Consider the following 25724-nt stretch of genomic DNA (forward strand, 5'->3'; position numbering starts at 1 on the left):
CCTTTTGAGCCCTGCCACCTGCGGAGCTGCGCCTGGGACGCAACAAGTCCCCGGAGTGTCTGGAGGGAGAGGGAGAGGGAGAGGGAGGCGAGAGAGAAGGGAAGAGAGAGTGAATGAGAGATGGGGGGTGAGGGTGTGGGACCAGGAGAGGGGCTGCTTCCTGAGTCCTTTCCCGGCCCTGCCACGAAAGACTCATGTCAAGGCTTCCGGGGACAGAACGAGAGGCACACAAAGTGAGCTGGAGAAGTTTGTAGCCCACTCCTCACGTGCGGCTCCCGAGAGGGTAGAGAGAGAAAGGGAGAGAGGAAAGGGCATACATCCCCCCTTCTCCCCCCCCCCCTCTTGTTCTGGTTGGGTCTCGTGGCTCAGCCTTTCCCCCCCTTCATTAAGATCACGTAAGAAGAAGCTACCCAAAGGGGAGAAACGTGCCTGTGAGCTCAGGCGTTTGCGTAAATCGAGGGCCGGCGGCGGTGTGTGGGGCGCGTGTGCCCGTGGGGCGTGTGTGAGTGTGTGTGATACAGGGAGCGAGTGTGTGTCTATATGTGTGAGTGAGTGCGAAGGCAAGCTCTCCCCGCCAGCCAGCCAGCCAGCCAGCCAGCTAGCCAGCAGCCTCCTGCCCGCCGCTGGCTGCCTTCCTTCCTTCCTCCCTGCCACCCTGCCTTCCTTCCTTCCTTCCTTCCTGCCTTGCCTGCCTTGCCTTGCCTTGCCTTGCCTGGCTTTGCCTTCCTGTAAGTCACCCAGGTGGCGGTGTGTGGCGAGTTTGGCGGCTCGGCGGATATTGCACAGGGTGGTTATTAGATTCATAAGTCACACCAAGTGGTGGGCGATCCACGGAGCCGAGCGGAGAGAGAACTTCTCACATGATGACTTCAAACGAGACACATTACCTCCCAGCATCTGGAGGAGAGACGGGATTGTAAAGGCGCTTCGGGGCTCCAGGACGGCCGGGGAAAAAAACAAAAAAAAACAATCAAAAAAGAACCCGAAACCATGGTGAGTGAGTGGGACTCCGGAGGGGAGGCTTTGGTGCGGGGAGGGGGAGGGAGGGAGGGAGGGGGGAGCGCCCCGGGGCGTGCTTCCCCCCAATTTGTGCTTGGAAAGAAAGAGACAGGGAGAGCTTCTCTCCAAAGCGGGAAGAAAGAAGGCTGTTGCTTGACAACAATTTACTTCGCCGCTCCTTCCCTTCCCCTCCGAAACCTTCCCCTGCCTCTCCTCCCCGCCCCCGCCCCCCCCCCGCGCCAAAAAAGAAGCCCGGCTTTCTGGAGCGCCTCCGTTTGGCCACGCAGAGCCCCAGCAAGCCTCGGGCGTCCCGGGAAGGAGGGCGGCGCGGTGCGTCTGCCCAACTTGAAGGAAGGGCCGAGCTTTGCGGGGATTTCGAGCTACGCAGAAGAAACTTGGAGCCCGGGTTTCCTTCCTCCGAAAGGAGCTGCTGCTTGGCTCTTGTTTTACTTTGTGGGACCCCCCTCCCCCTTTCTCCCAAAACACACACCGCTTGGCTTTGGATGGAGGGCATGGGGGGATGTGTTGGGAAAGAGGGTCAGAGCGATGGGGCGAGAAAGGAAGCGAAAGGGGGTATTCCTCTCCTCTGCCCCCACCCCCTCCCCAAATCCCCAGGTCCGTCCAACATGTGATCTTCTATTTACAGCCCGTGCAAAAGCCGGGCTCACGTGACTCAGGAAAGAGGGGAGGGGGCTTCAGGCCGCACCAAGTGACTTCATGGAAATGTCAACGCCAGACCTTCCCCCTCTTCTCCCCTCCTCCTCCCGCTTTTCCCAAGGAGAAAAGAAAGAGGGGGGCGGGTGGGGGCTGGGGAAGGAGTGGGGCTGGCCTCGGAGGGAGGCGATGGGGTTTGTCAGCCCAGGTAATCCGGAGTGAATCCCTCAGCGCTTAAAAGGCGGCCAGCCTGGACCTCCCTCCTCACACTGTGATAAGATCTGGCGAGGAGGGAAGCGACGGAGAGAGAGAGAGAGAAGAAGAAGAAGAAGGGAGAGGGAGAGGAAGGGAGAGGGAGAGCTCCCTCCTTGCTTCAGAGTTGCTCCTACGTCCCGGTTGTGGCGGACCTGGGCAGGAACCGCCTCCAACCCGGAGCGGCGGCGGCGGAGAGCGGGACAGACCCGCGCCAGAGCCGAGTTTGCGGGGGCGCCTGGGCACCGACGGCGCGGGCCACTCTGGGCGATGCGAGCGCCTCTGCCCGGCGCCATCTAGCCAGTGGCGGGGGGCTCGCGGGGACCGAGGTAAGGCTCCCCCTCCCTCTCCCACGCGGGGCTTTTCCCCTCCCCCTTCTCCTTCCTCTCCCTCCCTCCCTCCCTCCCCTCCTTCCCTGCCCCAGTCTCTGGTTGTTATTATTATGGGGGGACCGTGGGCTGCTCTCGGCCGGGTCTGTGTCCTCTCTCTGGCGGAGCAGAGGAAAAGAGGAGCCAAGGTAGGCGCCAGCGAGGCCCCTCACTCCCTTCCCTCTCCGGAGTTGGCCAGAACTCCGTCCAGCCCCCAGTGAATTGGTTGTGTTTGTGTGCTTTTGGGGGGAAAGGAGGGAGGAAGCGCGCAGTTCCTGGAGGGATGAATGAATGAATGAATGAATGAATGGAGAGAGGGAGGGAGGGATCACTCACTACATCACCAGCGAGCGATAAGCAGAGAGAGGCATCCCAGCAACGGAGAATACAGTCTATTTGGGGCAGGGGAGCTGCCTGCACGCACTTGGAGGGGGAAAACTCCCTTTTTGCTCCAAGCCTTGGCCTTCGCCTGCGTAGCCTCCCTCCCACCGGGGCCCCCTTTTCTTTTCTTTTCTTTTCTTTTCTTTCCTTTCCTTTCCTTTCCTTTCCTTTCCTTTCCTTTCCTTTCCTTTCCTTTCCTTTCCTTTCCTTTCCTTAGACTTTCCTCTGCGGGGAAACGGGAGGCTGGGGAAAGCTCTCTCCGACGGGAACTCCATCCTGCGCTCATTCAGTCCTCCGGCTCCTCCCCTCCCTCGTTCCCTCTTGCGATGCTCCTTCCTACGTAGACACGGAGCTAAGAATATTGAGTCGCTGGGCTAAAAATAAGCCGGGGAAAGTCAGCAGTTTGGAGCCGTAGGGAGAGGCAGAAAGAGAGGGAGAGAGCTCCGCTTAGTGGGCGCTGCTGCTACGGGGCGGAGAGGCAGGCGGGCGGGCAGGCGCATGGCTTTCTCCTCCCCAAAAGGACGCCTTCCCTTCCCCATCAGCAGCCAGAGCCGGGGGTGAAGCCTGGCCCCGGGTCTGGGCGCCCATCTGGACAGAGGGGCCCCGAGGAGAGGAGGCGGAGGGAGGATCTGGACCGGGGAGCGAACCAGAGACGCAGTCGAGCCTCTTCAAGCAGGGAGGGAGGAAGGGAGGGAGGCAGGGAGGGAAGGAAGGAGGGAGGGAGGAGGCTTCTCTCTTTCTCCCTCCTGTCGCCAATGGACCTCCTTCGCCCAAATGAGAGAAAGAGAGAAGGGCAGGAGGTGTCACAAACCCAGGAGGCTTGTGACGGGGCTGGAGAGGGACTGGAAAGAAATGGGGAGAGCCCCCTGTCGCCCCCAGGTCCAGAGAGGCGCCGGCAGGGACCTCCTCGCTCTTTCTTGCCCCAGAGGGAGACAGAAAGAGGGAAAGAGAGGAAGGAAGAGCAAGCGCTGCCTCTGGAAGGGAGAAAGAAAGAAAGAAAGAAAGAGAGGCCAGTGGCCAAGCCGGTGCTTTGTTTCTAGTCGCCGTGGCCCGGCTTAGGCGAGCGGATAAGCTGGGTGGCTTGACTGCTCCTTCCTTCCTTATCCACATTCTTCTTCCTTCCATCCGAGCATCCTTCCATACTCCCTCTCCTTCCTTCCTTCCTTCCTTCCTTCCTTCCTTCCTTCCTTCCTTCCTTCCTTCCTTCCTCCCCCTCCCTCCCTCCCTCCCTCCTTCCCTCCTTCCTTCCTTCCTTCCTTCCTTCCTTCCTTCCTCCTTCGCCTGCCTGCCTTGCCCGGCTTGCAGTCCCTCCTCCTCCTCCTCCTCCTCCCGCCTCGCTGCCTTGGCCGTTCATTGGGCCTCCTCCTCCTCCGCTGCCGCGATTGCGCTCACGTAGCCGCGCAGGGCAGGAAGACGACGAAGGCGACGACGGAGGGAGAATCCCTAGCGAGCACGAGCAAGCGCGCGGGGCGGGTTTGGAGGAAGGAAGGAAGGAAGCAAGGAAGGAAGGCAGGAAGGCGGGAGCCGTCGAGGCAGCCGGGGATTTCGCAGCAGGGTGTGGTTCGCCCAGGAGGGAGGCTGGCTCCAGCGGGACCCCAGGCCGAGGAGCGCACCGTAGACCCGGCAAGCCCCCCAATCCCCGCCCCTGCGCCCTGGCTTTCGCGCGCTCTTTTCTTGGGCTCCCAGCCAGGAGGGGCCTCCTTCGGAAGCGAGGGCGCAGGGGCGGGAGGAGGAGCCCCGGGCCCGGCTTCGGGGAGGAGGAGGAGGAGGAGGAGGAGGAGGAAGGCACGGGAAAAGGGCTGTTGGAGCGGGCGCCACTCCCCAGACCGTGCTGCGAAGGAAGGGATTCCGAGGTGGCGGCTCCCCACTCGCTGCCTTTCAATGCGGAGCGGGGAAAGGCCCGGTGGAAAACGGGGGGGGGGGGGGGGGGGGGGCAGAAGAGGCATTAAAGGCGCCGCGCGGGTTTTTCTCGCCCTCTTGTTTTTCTTCCTTCCTCTCTGCTGCGGGCCAGGAAAGGAAGAAAAGGAAATGTTGGGTTGTTGTACGTTTTTTGGCCTTAATGACCATGTTCTAGAGGCATTCTCTCCTGACGTTTCGCCTGTATCTATGGCAAGCATCCTCAGAGGTTGTGAGGTCTTCTTCTCCTGGCCGGCAGCAGAGAGGAGGGAAAGAATGCAAAAGGGCCTCACAACTTCCGAGGAAGCTTGCCATAGATGCAGGCGAAACGTCAGGAGAGAATGCCTCTAGAACACGGCCATATAGCCCGAAAAAACCTACAACAACCCAGTGATTCCAGCCATGAAAGCCTTCGACAATACAAAGGAAATGTTTTGTGTTCCTCACCATTGCTGTGCTTGGAGGGAGGGAGGGCAAGGGGCCATCAAGGCTCTTGGTCTTGCAAAGGCCGGCCTCTGGGGCGAAGGGTCCCTTGAAAGCCCTCAGGCGGCATCCCTTGGGTGGGCTTCGCAACGGAGCCCATGGCCCAAGTGAGATCGTGTCGTATTCAGAGCCTGAAACCGTGGAGTTTCTTCCTAGTTGTGCTTCTGCGGGAAATGTCCTCAGGGGCAAGTCAGAGAAGGGTTTCATAACCCAAATGGTACATCATAGGTATGGGCAAACTTGGGCCCTCGCTCCAGGTGTTTTGGACTTCAACTCCCACCATTCCTAACAGCCTCAGCCCCCTTCCTTTTCCCCCTCAGCCACTTAAGCGAAGGAAGGGAAGAAAAGGAAGGGGCCTGAGGCTGTGAGGAATGGTGGGAGTTGAAGTCCAAAACACCTGGAGCGAGGGCCCAAGTTTGCCCATGCCAGCGATATAGTTTCCCCTCCATCACCCTAAATCCCTGTTGGTGAAGCCAGGCTAAATGCGGAGCAAGTGCAGACCTACCTGTTGAGCTTCCATCCTTTTTGGTCCCGAATTCTCCTGCATATCTGTCTGTTGGGCTGTAATTTGGCAAATGTGAAGGTAGAGTTGCAGACATATGCCCCAGTCATTTGGCTTTTGGGTTAGGCGTTTCCGAACTTAGTTCCTGAACTTGTAGGTCCTGGGGAATCTAGGAGAAAAGCCCTCTACCTCCCCCCACCCACCCAAATCCTTGTCATTAATTTTTAGACGTCTGTATAAAGGGGTTATAATGCATGAAGTACTTTGCACATGCGCAGGGACTCTTGCCTGTTGATGCCTTTGCATGATGCAGCACAAGTCTTAAAACCCAAGGGCTGCTGAACCAAAAGTCTTGGGCTGGAAGCCTTTACCAGGAGAACTAAAGGGACAAGGTGTAAACTCAGACCAGGGTACTTTCAAACCCAGCTTATTTTCCCAGGTGAAGCTCCCACACAGGTACAACTATCAATACTGGGTGTATGCACAACTTAAACCAGTTTCAGGTTAGTTCCACAATTTGATACAACCTGACTTTTCAAAATATATGTAATTCTTAAATCAAAACCCTTAAATGTAATATTGTTTAGCGCCAGGATAAGTCTTAATCTGACCTTGCCTAAAATTGCCTAAAATTGCCACATATAGAGTCATAGAGTTGGAAGAGACCCAGTCCAACCCCTGCCATGCAGGGACATATGACCAAAACACCCCTGGCAGCTTTTGATCCAGTGAACAATTCCATAAATGTGTGTGTAGGATAAATATATGCTAATCCCATTATATCCATACACATGTTTAGAGACTGGGTATTATCACCCCATCCTTCCAATCCCCTATCTTCTCTTTTTTGATAGCCATATATAAATATATGAAGGCATGGCATGTAGAATATGGAGAAAGCTTGCTATCTGTTGTTGAATGGGTTGAAATGACAAACAAGTGATTCCACTGAATCATTAGGAGGAACTTTTGGACTGAAAGAGCTGTTCAGTGGTGCTGCGAACTCTCTTCTGCTTTGGTCAGACCTCACCTGGGATCCTGAGTCAAGTCCTGGACATTACAGTTCAGGAGGGATATTAACAAGGTGAAAAAAGTGCCCGGAGGAAGGCCATCAGGATGATCAAGGGTCTAGAAACCAAACTCTGAGGAATGGTGTAGAAAGACAAGAATGTTTAGTTCGGAGAAGCATAGACAGAGAGTGACATAAAGACTCCCTTCATGTGAAAAATGGGGCAAAATTGTTTTCTGCTGCTCCAGAAACTAGAATGGATATTAAAATTTTAAAAAGAGATTCTTCCTAAATGCCAGAAGTAACTTTTTAATGTAAAGCATATTTAGCAGTGGAAAAAACAGCCTGTGGTAAGGTGGTGGTGGTGGAGAACTCTCCTTTAAACAGAGCTTGGAGGGGCATCCTCCCTTTCCGCAAGGATTGGGATTGGATGAGCCTTGTAGTTCCTTCTAGTTCTGTGATTCTAAAAAGCAAAGTAAACTAAACCACTGCATGTTTTTGCTGGGTGCTGGAGTAAGTTCTGCCCTTGTAGTAAAACTTGATTCCCATTCCCATTCTATATTTTCCCCCTCTCTCTTGCATTCTGTTTAATTGAAAATCACTATCCACTATCCTTGCATTTAAAGCAAGGATAAAGATTGTGTAGCCCTCAAGATACTATTAGATTGTAACTCTCCTCATCATTCATCATTGCCTATGCTCTTTTCAACTTCTAAGGGCCAGATACCCCATTTCCGGACTTAAGGCATAGTTTTCTCTTGCCTTTTGCAGAGAGGTTGCTTTAGCTGTGACTAACACCTACCAAAAGTTGATGGGGTAAAATATATCCCATTTACTCTGTCTGCACACAGACCCTCCATCTACCCAAAGTTCTTCTTATTTGATCCAGCCATCTTTTAACTCTTTCTTTCCTACTTACTTCCTCCCCACCCCCTTCCTTCTGTCATGCCAGTTCAGATTTTGGACTCAGTGTAAATGAAAGGCAAGTAGGAATCCATGTATATACTGAGTCCTAGACAGGGGTATAGCAATAAGAGGGGGGAAATTAGAAGACACACAAAACAATATCCCAATGAAATGTTATTTCAATCCCCAAATTTCTAGCATTGTTGTAACATTGCTGTTCAGTTGAGACTAAAAATACAGGGGCAGGCAAAGTGACCAAGAGAATGTGAATACAGGAAATGTAAGATCATTAATTTTACAAAACCTCTGGTCCTGGTGGAATTGGAAAATGCTAGAAATCCCGACCCCATCCTCCTCTTATGGGACTGTTAATGAAGGTCACTACTTACCACTACACAACTAGAAGTTTGCAGACCCAGAGTAAAACTCATCAGGTCACTTTGGGCTTATTACTCTTTCTCAGTCTGACTTACCTTTGGGATTTGCTGTCAGTAAAAGTGGTGAATCTGTTTCAGGAGGGCATTTGGCACCTTGGATAGCTCCTTAAAAGTTTAAATCAAATGGGAGTAGATTCAATGCACCATTGATATATAAGCCACTATTTGCCACTTTTTGTATGGAAAAAGTGGGGAGGGGAAGTCCATGTGTGCCACCTTAAGCCCAGTGGAGGGATGACAAGATATTCCACAGGAAAATACAACAAACTAATACAGCAATCAGTAATACATATGAGGGGGCTGTTGTTTTTCTGCCCTGCAGGTGGTTTTCCAAAGCTGCTTAAGTGGGCATTGTGGGATATGAGGAGGTGGATGAATTGAACAGTCCAGAACAGCAATTCTTGGTTCAAAGCTGGGGGGGGGGGGCTCAGAGCTGGGCAATACTCCCAAAATGCTGCTGCAAGCATGGCAAGTGCAGGCTAACCAGTAATAAATGTTAGCTGAGAAATTCTGGAGGTTTTGGTTTAAAAAATCAGTTTCAAGTTTTGCAATTTATGTCCTTTCTATTTCAGTACAGACTTGACTGATACCAGGATTTCACTTTGTGCTATACAATGTTTCTATTTAACTATGAATGAATTAGTAATCAAATTTAGACTTCGAAGCATTAATACTAACAGTTCTTTTTTCTGAATGGTGTTGGGGGAATTACATAGAATTGAAATAAGATTAACTTGTCCCAGGAAATTCAGAGAAACCAGTCAATTCAGAATATGTTTAGGATAATAGGTGTATTTTTGTTGTAATTGAATTCTATCTACTAAGATTGTCAGCAAATAAGCTTCCTTGGCCATTGAGCATCCCTGAATCTTCTTTTTAGGTTTCTGCAATGAAAGAAAACAAAAAAATGCATCATTTACTTCAGTTGGGTATAGATTTATGTATTTCATCATTGCAGAGCTTTTTATGCTGAACTGTACATTCCAAACTGTTGGCTTCACTTGGATCAATTTTGGAAATGGGATGTTTATGCATGTTTATGTTGTGAATTTACACAGTGAATGGAGTGGTCCCTAATCACTTTGGATTTTTCTGTCCCTTGTTTAAGATCTGACTGAAGTCATGAAGCATTTTTCACATCTCTTACAGCAGTGGTTCTCAACCTGTGGGTCCCCAGATGTTTTGGCCTTCAACTCCCAGAAATCCTAACAGCTGGGAAACTGGAGAGCCACAGGTTGAGAACCACTGTCTTACAGCATTAGAACATGCTTCATGGGCCTTCCTTAAAATAGAGATGGTGAACCCACATTCTTATGGGCCACCTTATTTTCTAAAGAAGAGCTTCTCAAACTGAGCTCCTCCAGATGTTTTGAACTTCAGTTCCCACAATACCTGACAGCTGGTAAGATGGCTGTGATTTCTGGGAGCTGAAGTCCAAAACACCTGGAGGAGCACAGTTTGAGAAACACTGTCTGACTCTCAAACATCTCACCCACATTAAAAAAAATATCTTATGTTCTTTAAGTCATTTCCAAGTTATGGTGACATTAAGGAGACCTCATGGCATTTTCTTGGCATAATTTCTTCAGAGAAGGTTGGCCTTTGTCTTCTTTTGAAGCTGAGAGTGTGACTTGCCCAAGGTCAACCAATGGGCTTCCATAGCCAAGCAGGGATTCAAACCCTGGTTTTCTTTAGTTCTCGTTCAAGACTCAAGCCATTACACAATATTGGCATTCATGTAGAAATGTATTTCCAACCAATTTTCTTATAAGAAATAATCACAGAGATGTCATTCCAACCCAGGAGGCAGAAATGCTTGGTACAATTGTTAAAGTTTGGGTCTCAATAATACTGAAGCAGGACTAATACACACAGACCTTCCCCTAAGTGATGGTCCACCTAAATATTTATGTAAAGTTCCTACATACCACATAGGAAAACTATACCATCTTGCCAAGTACTGAGAAAGTTTACTGCACTCTCATATTCAAAGGCTGTCCTATTCCATCAGGCTTTGAACCTTTAATGTTTAGCTGCTCTTTATTTTTATGGCTGCTCATAAATTTTCTCTATACAGGTTTTGTTCTTCTTTTATGTTGTGTTTTAATGTTTTTACTATACATAACTCCATATGCCTGCTAGGCAGAAGGTCCAGATTCCCAAATACAATTAGTCATTCAATTCTTCTCTATTGTTTTTTGGAATTTGCAATTGGTTTACTAAGTAGTTACAGAAGTTCTAATAGTGTGTGTGTGTGTGTCTGCACACCCTCAAGTTATGTGTTGACATATGGTGATGACATTAATTTCATAAAGTTTTCATAGAAATATTCAGAGGTCGTTTTGATAGCTTACATTCTATAAATATAGATCTGTATTCATCTATACAATGTAACTAAAAGGCAATTTCATATGCCCCGTACATAACATTCTAATCACTGCTGCCGAAGAAGGATATTGTATAGTTAGAAAACATGCAAAAAGAGAAAACTAAAATGATAAAGGCACTGGAGAAATTCTTCCATGAGAAAGTGTGCTTCTGGGGAACTGTAGCTTAGTGGGAAAGGTGAGTAAGGAGGACATGATTCACATGGGAATACTTTTAGAAAGCAGGTAGAGATAATTTGCTCTCCCACTCTTAAAATAGTAGAACCTCAGGTCATTTACTAAGTGGTGGGAAATTCAAGACACATAAAAGGAAGCATTTCTTCACACTGCATAATTAAACTGTGGGATTATCTACCACAAGATGTAATGATGGTCACTAAAGTGAGCAGCTTTAAAGGGAGACGAGAACATGAACAGAGGAGGAGGCTATGCATGATGTGGCCATGCTGGACTGAAAAGTACAAAAGTAACTCTTTCCAAGTCCTGCTTCTCATGCTTAGTACAGTACAGCTATTATATCCAAGGGTGATGTGCTCCCAAACTTTGTGTGGATATTGATAATAGTGAAGCCTATTGAAATATAGTACCTTTGGACTGAAAATACCATAGAGTTGGGCCAAAAATGCCATATTTTGTGGGACATGGATACGTGAAAACATGAATACCAGAGCCAATTGATATGGTGTGGTACTGTATATGCATGAGAAGATCTCATACCTTGCATGAGAAGGTACAAACCAGTCCTTAATGAAATGAACCAGATGTCATTGGACAATGATTCCCAGAACTGCTATTAATTAGTTGTACTGGTCAGGGCTTTTGGTACTTGAAGTTCAATAATACCTGGAGTCCCAAGATCAGGCTCCACTGATGAAGGAAGGAAGACCAATGCTATCTTGTTTTCATTGCACTGTTTCAAAGTTCTCTTAGATCTTGGTCACTGTTTTCAAGTAATGTATATAATCTCTTTCTAGAATAATATTTGTGATCCTTGACAGTGATCCAATGATGCAAAGGTATGTGATGGAGAAAGTATAATTACACTCATAGTACAGAACCCCACAGTTAAGAGGAAATCTATGGGTAGACTATCACCCATGTTTCATTGAGTTCCTAACTTTCATATGTTAAACACTGTCCATATGGTAGGGACTTATCCCAAAATTTGATAGGGAAGTTCCTATCAGCTTGATTCACAATCAGCATGTGATATAAAAGGAATGCTACTCTGAGATGTTCAGTGTTCATTTGCAAATAATTTTGTGACTCTGACTTTTGTCTGCTACAGCACCGCAAATCTTGAATTATTTCCAATTGACCTTTTATATTTCATTAGAGTGGGGTCAAGACCAGTGCCGTTTGTATGTACATTTGTGAGAAAGGGAGAGACACAGAGACAGTATGACGTACGTGTATGTGTGTGTGTGCTTGTACGTATGTGCAGATGCACACACACAGGTCTGTCCTCCACCCACAAGCAAGCAAGAAACCTACCCTGGTTGCTCTGACTTAGCTGAAAATATCTCTGGGAAGCAACAAGCATGATCCCCCTCTGTTCTCTAGCAGATTTGGGAGTCAGAAAAAAACATAACGAGCAGCATGAAGTTAGCATAACAACTGCCCACCCTTTTTCATTATTCCACAAATGTGTGATGCATTCTCGTGAGCTGTCATCCTTGGCAGCGCTAACATTTCCATCTGCTTACATCTTGTTTCTATTCTTATGCTGCAACCCTTCAGCTACTTATTCTGAAGTAGTCCCTTTGACGTCATATGGCTGCTATCCAGAGCCCATTTACTCCAGGGCCACTGTCAAATGGGAAACTTGAGAACACATACATTGCAGATCACAGCCCACAATGTTAAGGGCATAGCTGGTGTGTAATAGCGAATATAGACATGTACTAAGAATGGACTGAAAGCCTATGATGTAATTGGATTTTGAAAGCTAGTCAGTTCTTCTAAGCCTAGATGAGAGACGGTTGACATATATCATGCTGTTTCACACATTACAAAACAACACACTAGAGTTGCTACTAGTTGCAGAGGTCAATCCCACCCTTCTGATGAGCATACCTGTTCTCCATCACCTGCTTCTCAAATTTGCACTTCACTTTCAGAAATATATTCTTTATGAGGAATGTGATTGTGCAGTAAACATGCCTATACTGGACACAGATAAGGGAAGCCTTCCACAACACATTTAGCCCCATGTCTAAACTTTGCAGCAGGTACCACTCCAACCTAGCAATGTTCCTGTGAAGAAGGAGAGGAAAGTTAAGTGCCAAAATAAGTTCTTTAGACAATTTTGGCAGCACAGCATGATATGTAGAAGGAGCTGTGCCAAATCTCTGAAATAAATGTAGAGCTTGCCAGTGACAGGGCTGAGTAAAGAGCTCAACATTTGAGCTTTCAGATGCAGCCAGGAAGTTGCAGTTGTACCCATTTAGTACAAAGAGTACACAAGTTAAAATACATTTTTGCTCCCTTCTCAAAGGAATAATAGTGTGTTAACAGTATTCTTGGTTGTGTTCTTGATGTACTTTTTGATTAGATGTGGCATTTGCAATTCTGTAAGCAGTGTGTTCCCCACCAAGTCCTCCAAAGTAACTTCTCAGAACTCTTTGACACCACCACTCCAAAAAAAAGTTCCCCAAATTGAGCACTGAACACACCCAGAAGACTCAAGCTAGGTTTGATTCCCCATTCTCATTTCCCACCCCAACCTTTTTAAATCTGAAATCAAAGGTGATTACCTGGTTATGCCTTATTGGAGAAAACAGGCATCCACAGCCGTAGAGGTTTGTGCACTTGGATTGGATAGGTACTTCCTGCTGCTGCCAAGTTGGAGAAACAGTTTTTTGGTGGGAAAACCCTAGAATAAGATTGCTGCAAGTCAGCACTAATTTTTCTTCGTGTCAGGAGTGACTTGAGAAACTGCAAGTTGCTTCTGGTGTGAGAAAATTGGCCATTTGCAAGGAAGTTGCCCAGGGGATACCTGGATGTTTTACCATCCTATGGGAGGCTTCTCTTAAGTCCCAGCACTAACTTAAAGGTACACAAGAAGAATTAATATGACTTGTCTTTTTCTGCCTCTGGACCTGTGGTGAAGTAATTTCATCTGCTCATTTCAGTTCCCAGTTTCCTAGGCTACTGCCAAGCCAGTTTGACCATTAGGGATATTGACACAGTACTTCACCTGTGTGACCTGAGCTGCCTAACCAACCATTACCCCTTTGTTGGAAGATAAACCTGTTCTTCTGCATGACCCCCATAAATTACCCTGCTGCCACTGAATGTTGTAAAATATACTAGTAGTCAACTATGGAAGATTCAATTGGCTCAAAGTTGGTTTTCAGATTGTTATTAATTATTCCTATTACCAGATATTTGCAGGAGGGGGCAGATTACTTCCCCCATTCATTATCACTGAAATAACTTTAAATATGAAGATCTTACTTAGAAATATTGCTCATGGAGTCAGTGTAGCTTACACCCTATTCACTCTCATTGCAAAGAGATTTCATTAATTCTGGGAGGCTTCAAGAACAATAGTATGCTAATATTTCTAAGTGATTGGTCATTTAGTACAGTTTTGATGGACAGTTTGATACCACTTAATAATAATAATAATAATAATAATAATAATAATAATAATAACAACAACAACAACAACAACAACACACTTTATTTATCTTCTGCTCTATCTCCCCAAGGGGACTCAGAGCAGATTACTCTACACACACACACACACATTTGATGCCTTTTTATACAGTGAACAGCAATGACATACAATATGCAAACAAAGGCAAAGGTTTCCCTTTCCATCTCTGGCATCAGGAGGTAATGCTCAACTGTGGCCATGGGGAGGTGCTCTTGTTTCATTTTCCATGCCAAGGCACCTGTTGTTCATAAACCCCCTCCTGGTTGTTTGGTCAGCATGGCTGCATGGGTGCCTTTGACCTTCCCACCGAGGCGGTACCTATTGTTCTACTCACATCACATGTTTTCAAACTGCTAGGTTGGCAGAAACTAGGGCTAACAGCAGGAGCTCACCCCAACCTGTGGCTTCAAACTACCAACTTTCTGGTCAGCAAGTTTTTCTGCAGCTAGCAGTCTAACCCACTGAGCTGCCAAGGCTCAAACCAACGGAATCGTAAGAGTTGTAGTTTTATAAAGTATTTATTTTTCTCTTCCAAAAGGTGTGTGTGCCTCACCAAACTACAACTTCCATGGATACCATAGCATTGAGCCATGGCAGTTTAAGTGGTGTCAAACTGTTAATTCTACAGTGTGGAGCCAACTATAGTGGTTCGATTTGCTGGATTATTTAAGGAGAGAAGGCTAAACTATTTTTAATTCCATTTTTAATTCCATTTTAGAATCCTTGCTTGAATCATTAGACTTGAAATGTTTTAGTCCATATGTAGCTTTTAAAAAGAAATGCATGTTGTATTTTAACTTTTCCAGCTACTTCTTAAAATTATTTGAGACAAAACAAAACAAAACAAATGCAAGATACAGATAAAGAGAAAGCCAATGAAGTCTTATTGGCTTTCATGGAAGAAAATAGATACTTAAATTATTTTCACTTAAATTTGAGGGGTCTTGAAACTTCTTAGCTTTGTCTGGATGATGTCCACACAGATTGATGGGGTGAGAAAAATGCCGCCATGCCACCACTGAGCTCTCCTAAGTGCAAACAGGGTGAAACGTGCTATGAAAAGAAGAGTCAACATCCCATTTAATACACAACATGTGTAAATTCACCAAGACTGGAAACATTCCTGCCCAAATGCCCACTCCAAAGGCACACATGCTTCTTTTTCTTTCCTGTTCCCACAGGCATGTGCAGCTGGAAAGTTGACTCTCTTTCTGCCCTACATGGAGGACATAATTTCTCCAGCTGGGCGCTTAACCTATATCCTATGGTGTCCAATTTATCCTGACATTCAAATGGGATGATTAAGTAACCTGGGTCATTAAGCCTCATTTTTTTAATTCGCTTTCCATTTTAGATCCTTTCCTCACCACATCATTTACAGGAAAGAGTTTGCTTCTGTGTTTGTGTGTGGGGGGGGGGGGGGGGGACAAGAACAGGCAATTAGAAACCACCAGAGTGTGCAATTTTAGCCTCGAACTCAGGGGAAATGTTCAAAGACTTAAGCATCATTAGAAACAGTAATTGTTTATTTCTCAATCATCAGAACTAGTGTGTGCTATTTATTTATTTATTTATTTATTTATTTATTATTTCCAATGGGGAAAGGATACACTCACATACACACAGGCGATGGTAATTAGACATCTTCTTGTCCTTTCAATCAGGAGCTATTTACACCTTGAAGTTCATGAATAATGCATGGTATACAAGCATGATCAATGATAATTGGATGGGCCAGCTAAGAGGAATGCGAAAGCAGGCTGGAAACCCAAGGATTGCATAAGGTGTGTGGGCATTTTGACATCCATGAAGAGCTATAGATCTGGCATTAACTACCTCAGTCTCATGAACACAATTAAGAAGAAATGTGGGTGTCAAAAAGAAAAGAAAAAAACAACCTAGCAAACTAATCCCATAGATCGGCTAGTTTATTGCAGCAGTCCGAAACACAATTGGCAGACACCCACGCTGGACATGATTGCCCTTTGATGCGGCTGTTATTGACTTTATAAAGGATGCCAGAGTTAAAATGATGTCTTCAGCTCAGTGGTTGACAGGTCCCTGTCTAGGATTCTGTCACTGCAATAAATGTCAACCTGTCGCTTGAGTTCTAATATTTTGTTGTATCCACGAAGAGTCAAATAGCAAATTACTCATATATTCATTACAATGCAAAGATGTCCTGCCTTGCAAATAGTCTCTGCACTGCATAAGAAAATGCACAATGATAGGCAAGTTCTCCAATTTCATTCTGGGATTGGAATCGTTTCCATTTGACTTCTTTTTCTGGAGAACAGTAATGGTTCATTTTGGTTAAATTTCAGTCTATTAATTTCTTTTTAAAGATTTCTAGTTCACATGATCAATAAGGCCTAGAATGAATGGAAAACATTCTTCATCAGGCACATTCAGAACTCATTAGTAATAGCATTAGATGGCAACTTCTATGCACAAATAATTAGGCAGAATATTGTTATTGCCCGGTATTATGTACAAAAGTTTGCTCGGGCCCATTTCCCTGTCATCTTGACCCAACTGACAAATGCATTTGCATAACTGTATTTCTTTGTAGTTGTGTAAATACATGTGCCCATTGTACATTCAATAACATAATCAGAAGATGAAGATGGAAAGAGGTGTCATGGGAAACCATGGCATCTGAGACAATGTGAGATTATATAAAAATTCTTTTCATGCAGTAGTCAAAACTACTGTGTGTAAAGTCCTACTTTACATGCAATAGCCAATGCTCCAACCCCAGTACAGAGGTGGGGAATTGGAATCAGGTGTGAGACTGGATTCTACTCAATAACAACAGCAACCCTCCTGACTTATTGACTCACCAAGCAAAGTTCCTTTTTCATCTGGCTCTTTGCTCACCTGATAGTGTTTTCTGAAAACAGAAGGAGAAAAGAGAAAAGAAACACACTCATTTGGTTCTCACCAACTTTGGCTGACAGTTATCTCCTTATCAGGGAAAGAGAAACAAGATGAAGAAGGGACACACCGTCTCACCCTTCATGCTAATATATAGAGTTGGGACTTAGAGGAGTAAGAGGAGGTGCTTAGGGAGGACTTTTTATATCTGAGGCTTCCCTGACTGTCTCTGTCTCAGGATTTAGTAAACTGTGTGAAACACCTGGTAGTGATCTCAGAGTGGTGGATCAGCTTGTATAATTTCCATGGAGACCAGGGCTGGCAGAAAGGCTATCAGTGCATATACTGTAAATCAGTTACTGCAGCCACAGTAGCAGAAGCCATAGCAAGGTATATACTTGGCCTTCTGTGTTCCTCCTTCATTCACAAACATCTATTGATTCCAAAGTTCTCATTTTCCTTTGCATATAGTTCTCATTAACACCCCCCCCCCCCCAAATATATCCCGTTGCAGCTCTTCATTGCAAAACCCTCGCTGTTCATCAGCTGATCTTTAGGCTGAATTTGCACTGATCTGTGCGTTTCTCATACCTTGGATGTTTTCCAGGTCTTATGTTGCTATTCTTGGCTCTAGTTTGTATTTCTCTCACAGGTCATCCCTTTCATAGCTTACTGTCATATCTATTCCCAGACTAGCTTTGCTTGATAACAGATAAACATTTTGTGTTGAAATTTGTCAACAGTTTCTTCACACAAAGGTTTCTAGGGGATATAGACATTCTTGTTCTATTGTAATTATGAAAGGCTATTTTCAGCTTTGAGGGGAAAGATCATGGTCCTCTATCAAGCTGTAACAGTCAGATTAAGTATAGTGATTTGTCAGTTATCCAATTGAACATTTATGTTGGAATCTTCCAGTTCCTGAAGAGTTAGTTGCCCCTGGAATTGCGGAGTCAGAATAGATGGAAACACTCTTTACAGTAGACCACTTTCTCAGAGGTGCAGGCCCCCTGTGAAACTGAATATATATATATATATATATATATATATATATATATATATAAAGAAATACTTTTTAAACCCGAGAGAACACTCTTCTTGGATTTGATGATATCATCAACTTCCACTGAAAGGCATACAGATTCATAGAGGAGTATTATATCCAAGAATCTCTAAGACAGTGGTTCTCAACCTGGGGTCGCCAGATGTTTTTGGCCTACAACTCCCAGAAATCCTAGCCAGTTTACCAGCTATTAGGATTTCTGAGAGTTGGAGGCCAAAAACATCTGGGGACCCCAGATTGAGAACCACTGCTCTGAGGCTTCCAGCACAACTCTAGGAATCTCTAGGTCCTCCAGTGGAAGTGGACCATAGAGTTACCCTACAGGATCTAGAGACTCCTAAACAAGTGTTGTCCCAGATTTTTAAAAGGATTGCATTGTTTTTCCATTTGGAGGACCCAGAGATTCCTAGAGAGAACGTATCCATCAAATTCACAAATAATCAAATCTGCAAAAGTTAAACCTGCAAATGTGGAGGGTCAACTGTGATCCATTCTTAGGGGAAAGGAAAACTAGACTTAGAATTGGTGCAATGACCCAAATAAATTCAGTTGCCTAGATTTGTGGACTCTCCTTGTGGGCACTGTCATGAAGAGAGACTGCATGTCAAATTCTGGCATTACAGAATGGTATATTGGCTATCTAAAGTGAAGAATAGAAGTCTGTCAGCAAGGCTGGAGATGGCAAAATGTCAGTTGTTTCCCTTGGGTTTTCAGAGCCACTGTTTGTATCAAGCCAGCTACTGAGAAAAAGAAATCAACAAACCAGTGTGACAGACAGTGAATATGGCAAGTACAAGGATTCATGCTGTCATGGCTCCCAAGAAAGTCTTTGCAAGCATCTATTTCCTCTGGAAAACCACTCCTGTGATAAACACCACACTTTAACAATCATTTCCTAGCCTCTCTCTTCCTCTCTGTAAACAGCACTTTGAGGAAATGCCAGAATAGGATACAAAGGAAGTGGAGGAGGAGGCAGCAGTGGAGGAGGCAGAGCAGGACAAGGATGAGGACGAGGAAGATAATCTGCTGCTGGAAAGGTTGCAGACATCTTTCCTCAACCCACTATTCACACTGGGGGTGTCCAAATTGTTTCAGTTATCATTCCCCCTTTCTGAGAACCTGGGATTGGTGAGGTCGATAATTATGGAAGGTTGTATTTCTAATCACCAATACAAGAAGAGAATGTTTTATTACCAAGAACTACATATTTGGGAGTCAGAAAAGATAGGATTTCCTATCAATGGCTACATGAATATTAGACAGAGGGGAAGAGCCATGATGAAGGAAACCATGTCAGGAAAGACCATTGCACAGGTGAGGAAGCAACAGAGCAAACAAGAGAAAGAAGGAACATACAGAAACCCTAGCTCTAGGTCTCTGCCTCTATTGCCCCCTAGAGAAACATCGTCTGATTGCATGTTTCTCCACTTTGAGCAGCTGGAGTACGAGGCAAGGAATTCCAGCATATCATTCTGAGTCCCCCCACCCCCTACTAGTCCAAATCTTCCATTATGGTTTGTGTATTAATAGTCTTAAGGATGGTTTTGTTTTCAGTGTATTTGTTTCAGCTGCTGTGGTTAGCTTTGATTCTTCCCATCACATTAGCCCTATTTGGGGCAATCCCAAAACGTTTTTCTACCTGTAGTACAAAATGAGAGGTGCTTCTCATCATCAGTTTTGATGTACAAAAGGTATGAAGGATTTTAGCTGAATCTGATTTCAGCACTAATGACAGGACAGGATTTTCCATTGCGCCTGAGGGAGCAGTTCAGCTTAGAAGATCTTATGTCAGACCCCACAGTGATATTCTGGAAGCTCCAATTTTAGAAAGTGAATAGGAAGCTGCACTGAAAGCCCTTGGGATAAGTCAATCACCAGGAACAGATGACAAACAAATAAGTTGCTTCAAGCTACAAAGAGAGAATCTACTCTAGTTCTGACCAAAATCACTCAACAGATACGGAAGACAAAACAATGGCCTACAGACTAAAAATGTTCAGTATCCCCATGAAATCAGACACACGTTTTCACAGGAATATAAGATTCTTAAACCGATTACTGAATCGCATTGCAGGACACTGCAGTCTTGGATCTTTTGGGAACCTAATTCCAAGAAAATGAAATTAACAAATCAGACCTTACATTATTTTCCCAAAGCAGTGTTCTCTATTTACACAAACCTAAGAGCAAATGTCTTTGTTCCTAAATTTCACACATCAAAATTGTTAGAAGAATGGAAACAAAACAGAAATGATGGCTTGAATTCCAAACAAGTTTACAAGGTGTTTAATGAAAATAGCTTACATCCCAGAGTATGCCATCAGAAAAAGTTTACAAAATGAAAATTGAATGCATCTGGTTTCTTTCCCTGCCTGAGTTAGTCAAATCCCAAACTGAAGCCATAATCTTAAACAGATTATAGATCCCACTGAAATAAGAGTAATCAATCATATGATATGCTTGTGATGCTCCTCAGCATTCATTAAAACATAAGACTCACAGTTGCTCAGTCATGGTCACCAATCAAACAGTTTGATCATGGGGAAACATCATGGTGGATCAGTTGTCATGATAACAGAATGTATATACACAGAAATGGTGTCTACCAGCCAGAATCGGTCCAAGGCATTTTGCTGTGTGAGGCAAAGAACAAGATTATACTATTTCTACTTCTGTAAACAAACATTGACTGGATCTTTGAAGTTGAATCTTTAACACTGGAAATGGGACAGTGTCCTCTGCAGAGCCTGAAATCACACAGAGGAACACAACACAGGCTGTGTGGACACAGTGATTTCTTCCGGACCCTTGTTGCCACCTTCCAGCATCTTCCACCTTCTTCATTCTGTCTAGTGGTAGAGTCAGGCATAACATATTAAGCTCTATTGAGCTATAAACAGTCCAGAATGGTCCATTTGTACCAATGTCAAGTAGACCTTTCAGTGTGTAATTGTATGCAGGAGGTAGAGCTTCCTTTAACATGTGAAGAAATAGAGATTCTGCTTGGGCAATTGGGATCTCAACACCCTCCAAAAGGCACTGATGTGGAGGGACATATCCATGATACGTTGTGGGGGGTAGAAAACCTTTGACTCTCCAGATGTGTTAGACTTCATCTCCCTGAAACACTACATCACCAGGAGATATTGGTGGTCCAAAACATCAGGAGAATCTCCCTTAGGTAGGCAGTGACAACTTTAAGGATTTTTTTTTTGTTTGCAGGGAAACTTTGCAAAAAAATTGTCTTACACAAACAGGACAGCATGGTGAAGGAGATTAGATGGGGCCTTTGATTCACATGTGAATGAACACAGATAGAACCTTGCAGCACAACTCTAGATTACTGGAAGATGTGGCCAGCTAGGGGACAGAGTCAGTGTGTGTTATCTCCTTGCCCTGTTTCCGCACTTTGATCCCTCATACAATAGGCAAATACATGAATGCAATTCATGTCATCTTGCTTAAGATGAGTTCTTGCCTTGCTCCCATGATGATATCCAAAGCTAACCCTAGCATGAAGCAGGAGAAGGCAGCCAACTCAAGCAGCTTGATTTAGCATGGTATGAAAGTACATTCTTGTATTTAGCTCCCTTTTCTACAATTTCCCAGTCTACCACGTGCTGCTAACTAGAATTCTGGACTGTCAAAAATTCAGCAATCTATCAAACAATCTAGTAAATAGACCTGTATTATTGGATAATGTGACATATTCCAAGCAATGATGTTTTGAGATATTGTGATTCTATTTGAGCCAAGTTCATTGAAATGTTATTTCAGTTCATTTAGAATTGCTACCATAGTACCTATCACTACTGGAACAGCAGTCATTATTTTTTTCCAGAAGCACCAACTCTGTAGATCCCAGTATTTCATAATCTTTTTACTTTTTCTTCAATTCTGCTGTCCCCTGGGATTGTGACATTTATAAGCAAAACCATCTTTTTCTCAGTTACAGTTATGTGTGGCATATTATTATCAAACTGTTAATAAGTTTGGATCCTAAAATTCTTGTGGGACAAGATAGAATCATAGAATCAAAGAGTTAACTTGGAAGAGACCTCGTGGGCCATCCAGTCCAACCCCCTGCCAATAAGCAGGGAAATCGCATTCAAAGCACCCCCGACAGATGGCCATCCAGTCTCTGTATAAAAGCCTCCAAAGAAGGAGTCTCCACCACACTCTGGGGCAGAGAGTTCCACTGCTGAACAGATCTCACAGGAAGTTCTTCCTAATGTTCAATTGGAATCTCCTTTCTTGTAGTTTGAAGCCATTGTTCCATGTCCTAGTCTCCAGGGCAGCAGAAAACAAGTTTGCTCACTCCTTCCTGTGACTTCCTCTCATGTATTTATACATGGCTATCAGGCCCGTAGCCAGGATTTCGTTTCGGGGGGGGGGGGGGCTGATTTTTTTTTCAGGGGGAGTTTCGGGGGGGGGGCTGAGTTTCGGGGGGGGCTGAGTCTGAGTGAAAGAGGGTCTAGCCTAGCAAACCTTTTGTATCATTACCCCAATACCCCCATGCATATGGGATATATTGAGTATGGTGATCAGATCATGATATGAATAAACATAACAGTTTAAATAATGCACCAATAAGGCCTTTTCGCGAACCACCATGAAAATTTCGGGGGGGGGGGGGCTGAAGCCCCCCGAGCCCCCCCCCCCCCCCCCCCCCGGCTACATGCCTGATGGCTATCATATCTCCTCTCAGCCTTCTCTTCTTCAGGCTAATCATGCCCAGCTCTTTAAGCCGCACCTCATAGGGCTTGTTTTCCAGACCCTTGATCATTTTAGTTGCCCTCCTCTGGATACAAGATGATGATGGTGGTGATGATTTTGTTGTTTTTATTGTTTTTAGTGATGATGGTGAACTGTCTGGGAAGAGGGAAAGTAGCTATGGGTTTTCTGCATTGTAGTTGTTTATTTATTTGCCTGTCAAGTCACCTTGAATGGATGAAGATCTCCAAGATTCCTGGTCACCAATCATCCTGCTCAGGTCTTGCAAACTCTGAGCCTTGGTTGCATCTTTCCATCTGTCAAAAGCTCTTGCTCTTTTCCTATTGCCTTTCACTTTACCAAAAATCATTGTTATTTCCAAAAAGTCATGTCTCATGATATGACCAAAGTATGACAGGATCGGTTTAGTTATATTTCCATTTATGGAAAGTTCAGGCTCCATCTTTTTAGATTAAACTCTTCTCTAGCACCACATTTTACATAAGTTTCCTTTCTTCCTGTCAGTTTTTTTCACTTCCAGCTTCCACAACCAAACACAGAAACTGGAAATATCATGGCATGATAATGTTGACTTTTCAGTGGCAGGTGCAAAATAACTTAGCTGGCCTTGGCAGGGTATTTTAAACCTGGAGCTAGTAGCATGGTGGAGGCACCATTTTATGATCTGCCTTGGGCAATAATATATCTTGGGCTGGCCCTTATGAGTCAGTAAATGATGGTAATTGGATTGGTAGCAACGTGATAATGTGTCAGGCATTTCCATTTCACCAACAAGTTATCTCTGGGAGAATGCTAATAGCCTTTGCTAAGGCCTGTCTAGTGGGAAATAAAAGGCTACAAATGCAAAAATAGTGGGATGGAAGCAGAAATTCCATATTTAAAAAGACAGTATTTTAAGCAACCTGATCTCTGATGATTTATGAGTCTTCTGGGTTTCTGCATATCAAATCAACTGCATTTTTATGAGTCACAGCTTTTTTTGGTTGTCAATATATAAATAACAAGTAGTTGCCCAGCATACCATCAATTCAAGTAGCAATACAGACTTGTGTGTTTACAATTCAAGTCACATTTGCTGCAGCATTTGCTTAGCTTGCTATTTAACTTCCAGTTGCTGCTAACAAAAGCACTGAACACCTATTTATCCATGTGCTACTACAAATCCAAATTAGGCTGATTTATTTATTTAAGCATTGACTTCGAACCTCTAGTGCAGATGGAGACAGCTCTGCAGGTGGAAAAGAAACACATGCCCACCTTTTCTGAATTTGATTTTGCTAATGTACAATAGAAACAGTTGCAAAACTGAAATCAATTAGCCAGTTCTCCTATTGCAAAATTGGACTTCAGTCCTGATTATGCATTTCCTCAGCAGAAGTTCCACAAGGAATACCCTTCTGACTTTCATAATGCCCCGACGTGTCTGTCCTTTAAAAGTGAAATCTGTTTTTGATGTTTGCATTTCAAACTGCGTATTTCACAAGCCCAACACATGCCTGTTAGCATTCTGCTTCAGGGGATGCTCATAATTGACAGGGATACATTTTGCGTCATGCATCCATGGGTGGCAATGTCAAAGAAGCAAAGGCAAACCAAATACCAAGCTGTGTGAAGTTCATCAGCCAATGACAAAAGCACAGCAACCAAGTGGCAAATACATTGAACCTTTCTTTGCAATTTGTGGGACAATGTGATCAAAACCTAGAGACCCAGCATGATATAGTGCTTAGTCTTTGGGACTTGAAACATTTCTAGTCCTACTCATTTGGTGATCTTGAGATGTTCACTCTCAGCACATTTAACCTCACAGTATTGTAAGCATAAAATAAAGAGGGGGAGAGCTATATGTGTTGCTTTTAATTCATTGGAGGAAAGGCTATATGAAATTTAGTTGACTATTTTTCATCCAGAATCTATAGGTAGACCAAAGGATCAATTACATTTTCATAGTGTTCAGTATTCTTCATCAAGATAAATGGCCAAAAATGGGTTGAGGGGGAGAGCACAGAGGTCCAATTTTTAAAAACTAGGAGTCCTTAGCCATGAGGTCAGTGGTTAAACTCACCACCAAGGCAGAAAGTGCAGGCTTGGTGAGTCAGCAGTAGGTGTGGCGGTATTGCAGGACATTGAGCAATGCCTTCTCAGATGAAAACAAAATTGGGTTACCCTATGTTTACAAATGCAAGGTGGTAGCTCAGACATCTGCCTCTTGCCTTAGGCAAAACACAATGGTTTCTTAGTGTCATAGAGCAGAAGTACAAAGAAACAACAGTTTCATATAAACAGAGGTAAATATTACTTTTTAATAATAGAATAGAATTACAGAGCTGGAAGAGACCACCAAAAAATCCAGTCGAACTCCCTGTCATGCAGCAATACACAATCAAAGCACTCCTGACAGATGACCATCCAGTCTCTGATTAAAAACCTCCAGCAAATGATATTCCACCACACTCTGAGGCAGCATGTTCACTGCTGAACAGCTCTTACCATCAGGTAGTTTGTCCTAAAGTTTAGGTGGAATCTCTTTTCCTCTGGTTTGATTCCATTGCTCTGTCCCTTTGTCTCTAGAGCAGCAGAAAACAAGCTGGCTCAATGTTCAATATAATATCCTTTCAAATATTTAAACATGGCTGTCTTGTCACCTCTGAATTTTCTCCAGTCTAAATGCACCCAGGTCCCTAAGACACTGTTTATTGTTTCCAGACATTTTAAAAAATTGTTGCCACCCTGTGGATACTTTCCAGGTTGTCAGTATCCTTGAATAGTGATGCCCAGAAGTAGACTCAGGTAAGATCTGACCAAAACAGAATAGAGCAGTACTATTACTTCTCTCAATCTAAACCAGTGGCTCCCAAACTTTTTTTGACCAGGGACCACTCTCCAACATTAGTACCAAAAGGGTTTCAAATCAGTTATTGGTCAACTTTAGATTCAGTTGGTTATTTGGGGTGCTGATTCAGAAAATTGCAATGAATAGACCATATCAGCTCTAGTTTCCGACACAGAACATATGCCATCCAGTAGCCGCCATCTGCTCGTACATAGAAGACCGTATTTAATAAGTTTCAGTACTATAAGAGGGTTTGCTCTCATTGCAACTGTGTAGTAA

General features: G+C 44.5%; 1 protein-coding gene across 3 annotated transcripts in view; it reads left to right on the forward strand.

The window, feature by feature from the left end:
• Window positions 1-407: 407 nt before the first annotated feature.
• Window positions 408-25724, forward strand: part of BDNF (brain derived neurotrophic factor) — a 90992-nt gene continuing 65675 nt past the window's right edge. The window contains exon 1 of one of the 3 annotated variants that reach the window (XM_060766049.2): window positions 408-993. In XM_060766049.2, the coding sequence (XP_060622032.1) occupies window positions 991-993 (3 nt within the window). In that variant the 5' untranslated portion in view covers window positions 408-990. Of the gene's footprint in view, window positions 994-1932; window positions 2235-2347; window positions 2423-25724 lie in introns of those variants that run through there. The other 2 variants (XM_060766067.2, XM_060766037.2) reach the window with 2 other exon arrangements.

Source organism: Anolis sagrei, chromosome 1, assembly GCF_037176765.1.
Source record: "Anolis sagrei isolate rAnoSag1 chromosome 1, rAnoSag1.mat, whole genome shotgun sequence".
NCBI lineage: Eukaryota > Metazoa > Chordata > Lepidosauria > Squamata > Dactyloidae > Anolis > Anolis sagrei.